At 43.8% G+C, this 7,853-nt stretch overlaps 1 protein-coding gene across 1 annotated transcript; it reads left to right on the top strand.

Moving 5' to 3' along the window:
• Nucleotides 1-595: 595 nt before the first annotated feature.
• Nucleotides 596-6,546, top strand: KCNRG (potassium channel regulator). Its single transcript, XM_060231446.1, has 2 exons — nt 596-1,928; nt 6,163-6,546. The coding sequence occupies exons 1-2, from the start codon at nt 1,141-1,143 to the stop codon at nt 6,407-6,409; spliced, it is 1,035 nt and encodes a 344-aa protein (XP_060087429.1). The 5' UTR covers nt 596-1,140; the 3' UTR covers nt 6,410-6,546.
• The last annotated feature ends 1,307 nt before the right edge of the window (nt 6,547-7,853 follow it).

Raw genomic sequence — 7,853 nt, 5'->3', positions numbered from 1 at the left:
AAAGGACATGGGGGGCTCTTTAGTCCTTACAGAAGCCAGAATCTGCCCTCATAGAGCTAGTTTGGTGTAGTGGTTAAGTGTGCGGACTCTTATCTGGGAGAACCGGGTTTGATTCCCCACTCCTCCACTTGCACCTGCTGGGATGGCCTTGGGTCAGCCATAGCTCTGGCAGAGGTTGTCCTTGAAAGGGCAGCTGCTGTGAGAGTCCTGTTAGCCCCACCCACCTCACAGGGTGTCTGTTGTGGGGGAGGAAGAGAAAGGAGATTGTGAGCTGCTCTGAGACTCTTCGGAGTGGAGGGCGGGATAGAAATCCAATATCTTCATCTACCTCACAGGGTGTCTGTTGTGGGGGAGGAAGGGAAAGGAGATTGTGAGCTGCTCTGAGACTCTTCGGAGTGGAGGGCGGGATAGAAATCCAATATCTTCATCTACCTCACAGGGTGTCTGTTGTGGGGGAGGAAGAGAAAGGAGATTGTGAGCTGCTCTGAGACTCAGAGTGGAGGGCGGGATATAAATCCAATATCATCATCCTCATCTTAAAACCAACTAGTTCCAACTTCAAAAAGGCTGGGGACACCTGTCCAGAAAATTCAGTGTACATTAAAATTTATTTCTAAACATGGGACAGTTAACAAAGTACATAATGATGCCAATTTGTCTATCCCAAGTGTTTAAAGGGGAATGGTGAATAATAGAGAAATTATCTTGCAATCATACGTAGAGTTACACCATTGGGCACACTGCTTTGGAGTCCTCTGTTAGTCGTGGTGGGGTTCAGACATTAACAACACAATTTATAACCCCTTCCTCAACGTCAATAAGGTAGAAATCCATTTAGCAAACGTTACACAGAGGCATGAAAAATTAAAGGAGCATTTTCAGCTACTGTTCTAGGAGGTGAGCTAGCAGCTTCATGAATCTTCTATGGCAACTTCTCCTGTTTTCAAAGCAATCCAATATCTTTCCTTGCTCACAAACATGTGACCTTCCGGCTTGCACTTTAATCTGTTTATTTTGGTAGGCCATTCATTTAAGTTGGTGAATATCCAAAAAACACGTGTGAAGCAGCCCGGCTCCTTGGTAAGCTTTCAGGATCGGATCCATTGGGCTTTCAACAACTTGAAACTTGGCCTTTATTTCATGGGCAATATCTGGTTCCCAAGCAACCAGCTCTGTCAACAGAACTGGTTAATGTGTGTTCAAAATTCTGGTTGCTTGGGAATCCTGGGCTACCCTTGTCCCCGACAACAAACATACGCCAACACAAAACGTCTCGGCGGGTTTTGCTTTTGGCTTGTAGTTTGTGTCCTTTTGCTGTACATCAGTTGGACTCTCAATTTTCCCAAGGAGAAAATGAGCCACCAAGGTGTGGTTGTTTTGAACGTGGGAGGATTGAAATTCACTACCTGGCCTTCTACGTTACAGCAGTTTCCCGAGTCTAGATTGGCAAAGATGCTTAGTGGCAGCGATCGAGAATTGCGGCTGGTGAACGGCGAGTTCTTTGTCGATCGCGACGGAGTTCTGTTTGGCTATATTCTAGATTTCTTAAGAACTCTCCAGGTTTCTCTGCCCAGTGATTTCACAGACTATTGGAGACTGCAGAGAGAAGCTAACTTCTATGAACTTTACTCTATGGCTGACCTTCTCAGTCAGGAAAGTTTATTGAAGCCAAAGGTGGAGATACTGGAAATACGGTTCTTGCTCCAAGAGACTCAGGCTTTTTTCCGGGTTTTTGGCTCCTGCAGCTCCACGATTGATGCGCTAGCTGGGTGTGTCACCATCTTTGCAGAACAGCTTGGGGGGCCGACCTGGAATAACCACAACATCCCATCTCAGAAGCCGCTGGTCCCCCTTCCTTTGGAGAGACCTTCCCATCATGACTTTATTTTCCAGTGTGGCACTGACTATAGCGACCGGCTCGGAGCGAGGTATTTTTGTTTTGATTTTTACAAACCGTTTCTGGATTAGACGATACAAACTGCATGTGAGTCCTATTTCTGAAAGGCCGTAAGCGACTGCAAAATAGAAAAAAACCCTTGATTGACAAGGTATCTATGGCTTTAGTGTTCTGCTCGCCTGTAACTCTGACAGTGTTTTCAAACCCTTTCTAGGATCTAACTCTGGTCACTTTCCATTCTATGCCCCTTTCTCCTTTTGTCCTGGCCTCATAATTAAGAACATAAGAGAAGCCATGTTGGATCAGGCCAATGACCCTTCCAGTCCAACACTCTGTGTCACACAGTGGCCACAAAAAAACCAAACCCAAGTGCCATCAGGAGGTCCACAAGTGGGGCTAGCAGCCCTTCCACTGTGCCCCCCCCGCACACACCAAAAATACAGAGCATCATTGCCACAGACAGAGTTTCAACAATACGTTGTGGCTAATAGCCACTGATGGACCTCTGCTCCATATGTTTATCCAATCCCCTCTTGAAGCTGGCTATGGTAGCTGCCAGCACCTTCTGTGGCAGTGAATTCCACATGTTAATCACCCGTTGGGTGAAGAAGTACTTCCTTTTACCCGTTTTAACCTGTCTGCTCAGCAATTTCATTGAATGTTCACGAGTTCTCGTATTGTGAGGAAGGGAGAAAAGTACTTCTTTCTCTACCTTCTCTGCCCCATGCATAATCTTGTAAACCTCTATCATGTCACCTTGCAGTCGACGTTTCTCCAAGCTAAAGAGCCCCAAGTGTTTTAACCTTTCTTCATAGGGAAAATGTTCCAACCCTTTAATCATTCTAGTTGCCCTCTTCTGTACTTTTTCCAATGCTATAACATTTTTTTTGAGGTGCAGTGACCAGAATTGTACACAGTATTCCAAATGAGACCGAACCATCGATTGACACAGGGGCATTATGATACTGGCTGATTTGTTTTCAATTCTGACTGGCTGATTTATTTTCAACCTTGTGCAGCTCCTTTTAAACTCCCCCCCCATGTTTCTATTTTTTTTTATTCAGCAATCTGAGACTAGTGATAGTCTCATGTCACTAGTCCCATGACGCTTGTAAAAAATAAAAATGAGGGGGAAACAGGGCTTGTACACCAATGAAGGGGGAAGGATGGCAGAAGGTGCAGGGTGGGTGGAATGATCTCAATGTGGGTGGGAAGTGATGGGGTGGCAAAAGAGCAGGAGGAAAATCTGAGGAAATCTGTACACTTTTGTATTACCTTTGGCTTGGAAGGAAAACAAGAAGAAAATTCGCATAAAAGCACACTCAGAAAACCTGGGGAAACAGTGACCAGAAAATAAACCAAACACAGAAGGGAGGAAAATCAATGCGGGATGACCAAGAAAGTGAAGAAAAACACCTATGCGTGATAAGCCAGAGTTTGCAGACGCTAACAGAAGATGATGATATTGGATTTATATCCCGTCCTCCACTCCGAATCTCAGAGCAGCTCACAATCTCCTTTCCCTTCCTCCCCCACAACAGACACCCTGTGAGGTGGGTGGGGCTGAGAGCTCTTACAGCAGCTGCCCTTTCAAGGACAACCTCTGCCAGAGCCATGGCTGACCCAGGGCCATTCCAGCAGGTTCAAGTGGAGATGTGGAGAATCAAACCCGGTTCTCCCAGATAAGAGTCCGCACATGTAACCACTACACAAAACTGGCTCTACACCAAACAGGGGTAGAATAGATTTATCAATCCTTGCCCATTTTGTATGTGCACATTCTCTTTATTCAGCCATGAGCTCTGGGCAAATTAGTTTTATAGAGTTCTAAACAAGCTTCACCCTATTTAAATAAGCCTGTATGTAACAAGAACCTATGGAGAAGAGTATGGGCCTTACTGGTGATACATAATACTGTCCCTTCCCATGCTTGAATCAATTTCCAAAGGTTTCTTTAATAATGTGCATATCCACCTTATTGTGTATTCCCTATAAATAGTGGACAGTGGTTTCTCTAGTCATGTCCCATGACATTCAGTGAAAAAAACACAAAACTCATGTCATCTTCACAACAAAGAATGTGGGTTATGTAACATTTTAAAATTTATTTTTCTTTGAGCTTTTCCCCATCGCCAGCACTTTCAAGAACATGCTATTTGTAAAAGTTTCCTTTTAGGAATAAAATGGGAAAGACTACAAGGAACTTACCAAATCCAGTCTGGTCTGGTCAATTTTACCATTTTGGGCATCTACAGGGACTCGGGGAAGCAGCTGCTGTTCGAAATTACGAAACGAAGGTCTGTCTCTCCCTATCTCTGTCAACATTCCACACCCCCTGCAGCGAGTCAACAAACGACGACTGCTGGATCAGGATAGTGTTACAGGAGCAGTAAAGGGGAAAGGTTATCTTGGCACTGTACAGACATTATCATATCTACACAGCATTGGTCTTCACAGGCTGTGCTTCCTGATATAATTCTAGAGAGGCACCCTTATTTGTTACATGGCTCTTGGTACAATTAATAATAATAATAATAATAACTTATTTATATCCCGCCCTCCCCGCCGAGGCAGGCTCAGGGCGGCTCACAGACATGGAAAGTGCCACGATTACAATAAATACATTATACAATAAAATACATTAAAATAAGTTAATGAAAACCACAACAATGAAAGGTGCTATAGTACAACACAGTGTGTATCAGATGGCCAGGTGTCCCTTCAGGATTCCTTCTTGTAGGCCATTCGAAAAAGGACAGTTTTACAATTAAAGAATCACTCAAGGCTTGCTTTTCTCAGTGAACGTACATACCTACTGAAGTCATGTCTGATTAGCCGTGTATGCCCTCCCATCCTTTGCGGCAGTGCTTGTACTTCAAGCGATATGACGTGCAGTTGACATCATGCATTTGTACTGAACGGCTATTATGTACTCCGGCTGCTAATGATGGGATTGTAGGGCTTAAGAGAAGTGCCGGTGAATCACTTTGACTCAAGAGTTAGTGGTGCTTTAACAAGACTGTCCCAGCCTTTGGGAGTTTCTCTCTATAGTGGTAGCAATGAACACTTCACCCAATATGATAATTTGGATATTATAATAATGAAGTGCTGCCGTGATGCGACTGACTCATGGAAGCAGCTCATAGAGTTTCCAAAGCATACATACCCTGGACTTCCTTGGTGGTCTCCTATCCAAGCACTAACCACAACTGACCCCGCTTAGCTTCTGAGCTTTTGACAAGCTCAGGCTATCTAGGCAGCTAGTTTTGATATTACAAAGTATTAAAAAGAAATAGGAATAAGGCCAATTGTGAGTAAAAATACAGCGGGCTCTACAAAGAGGCTTTGGGCAAGTGCCCCCCACCCTTGCTGCCTTCCCACCCAAATGAAGATATTCACTCCTCCCCCACCTCCAGGGGAGCTGTTCAACTGGAAAGCCAGTTTGGTGTAGTCGTGGTTAAGGGCGCAGACTCTTATCCAGGAGAACTGGGTTTGATTCCCCACTCCTTCACATGCAACTGCTGGAGTGACCTTGGGTCAGTCATAGCTCTGTCAGAGCTGTTCTCTCAGGAGCAGTTTCTGTCAGAGCTCTCTCAGCCCCACCTACCTCTCAGGGTGTCTGTTGTGGGAAAGGAAAGGAGATTGTAAGCTGCTCTAAGGCTCCAAAGGTATGTTCACACTACACTAAATAATGTATTTTGCAACTGGATTTTTGCTATTCTTATACAGTAAAAATCACGTTGCAAAACACATTATGTAGTGTAGTGTGAATGCACCACAAGTGAAGGGCAGGGTATAAATCCAATATCTTCTCATCTTCAAAACTGGAACCTGCTTCCTTCAGAAGCCCGACATTGTTTCAACATCTTTTTTCATTAGTAGCTGACAAAACTATATTTTATAGCCGACCTTTCTGACATGTACAAGGCAGATTTCGCATAGCAAATCAGTACAGTCAACAAAATGAGATATTCAATAACAAATGCATTAGGACATTAGAAGAGTAGAACCATGAAAAAGAACAGGAGCATAGTATAAGTATTGACAGGACACATTCAGCAGTATATAAATTACATAATAGGATTCTATTTACAATATGCTTTTTATAGCAGTAAATATCACAAATCCCAAATATTTCCATGTCTTTATTATGCCACTAAATATTTATTTTTCAGACTTCAGCAACGGGACTGGCTAAAAACCCAGCCAAAGCAAATAAATGCAGCAAAATAAAAACTTATCAGCCATTTCCCCATATTTTCCAGGTATGTTTCTATCAAACCCGATCACCGGAAACTGATTAACGGGACCAATGTTTTCGGCCTGCTGGTGGATGTCTTACTGAAAGAAGGATTCCATTTAGTAAGCACCAGGACGGTCTCGGCTGAAGAGAAAATTGAATGCTACTGTTTTGAAAGAACAAGACCGCCGGATGCCCTTCCCTTCAGCCCAGCTCAGCAGGGCTCGGCTGTATCCCAAACAAAGACAATCCGGATGCACAAACAGAAGTGAAGTCTTCAGTGAGATTTTAGATACGATGCAGAAATTACAGGTCTCAAAATTGTAACAGGGATATCAATGTAGCTCATAACGGTGTGGCAGTTAGATGTTTGCTGCCGTGCAGCTGTTATTTGGTTCTTTTTAGTGGAATAAATTTAGGCTCACTTATTGCAACTTTTGAGCTCGTTTACAATTATTTTAAATGTGAAAATACAATTTTTATATATCAGGGCTTTTTTGGTAGCAGGAACTCCTTTGCATATTAAGTCACACATCCCTGATGTAGCCAGTCCTCCAAGAACTTACAATAGGCCCCGTTAAGAAGAGCCCTGTAAGCTCTTGGAGGATTGGCTACATTGGGGGTGTGTGGCCTAATATGCAAAGGAATTCCTGCTACAAAAAAGCTCTGTTTATATTGCATCCACTGGAAACCTAGTTTGCTACTGATTATATTGATTTATTCTTATGCGATCCTATACCCAGGGCTTTTTTTTTTTTGTAGCAGGAACTCCTTTGTATATTGGGCTACACATCCCTGATGTAACCAATCCTCCAAGAGCTTATAGTAGGCCTTGTAATAAGAGCCCTGTAAGCTCTTGGAGAATTAGCTACATCAGGGGTGCATGGCCCAATAGGCAAAGGAGTTCCTGCTACAAAAAAAGCCTTGTCTATACCTCCTAGGATGAAATAAATCCAGCGATGCCTGCCCTCATAAAGAGGAAGGGAAGCATTGCAAGCATCTGAAAACCTCTGGAATTGAGGTATCACTAAAGGATAGGGCAGGGGTCCCCCAATGTGGAGCCTGTCAACTCTTTTCCTGATGCTCAAGTGTTTTAGAAAGTGGGTGGGGCCACTGAAGAGGAGTATAACTCCATCCAAGACAGAAGAGATCTCAAGCAGTGTTCCCTCTAACCTGAGTTAGCATGAGCTAGCTCACAGATTTTTTAGCCTCCAGCTCACACATTTTTGTCTTAGCTCAGGAAGGATGACCCCCAGACACAATAGTTTATGCAGTAGCTCACAACTTTAATGCCAGGAGCTCACAAGGCAGAATCTTTGCTCACAAGACTCTTCAGCTTAGAAGCAACATTGCTCTCAAGACTTTGGTTTGCCTTTCTGCTAACCTCTGTCTTGTCAGGATTAATTTTTAGCTTGTTCAACCTCATTCAGCCCATTACTGACTCCAAACACTAGTTCAGAACATCCTCGGAATTAGGTAGAAAAGATAGGCAGAGCTGCGTATTATCCACATACTCCTATCAGGCCCCTGAGCCAGACTTTAAATAGTATGGGACATAAGATGGAACCCTATGGCATCCCACAGGCCAATGGCCATGGGCCAGCTCAGAATCCCCCAGCGCTACCTTCTAAGATCCTCCCACCCCCTAGTCTGTTTTGCAAGGGATGCTACTCCTCTGAGCTTTTAACTTGATGTACTCTTTTATCCAACCCTACT

The sequence above is a fragment of the Heteronotia binoei genome, chromosome 1 (assembly GCF_032191835.1).
Source record: "Heteronotia binoei isolate CCM8104 ecotype False Entrance Well chromosome 1, APGP_CSIRO_Hbin_v1, whole genome shotgun sequence".
NCBI lineage: Eukaryota > Metazoa > Chordata > Lepidosauria > Squamata > Gekkonidae > Heteronotia > Heteronotia binoei.
The sequence above is the reverse complement of the archived record's forward strand: the minus strand, read 5'-3'. Positions and strand labels throughout refer to the sequence as shown.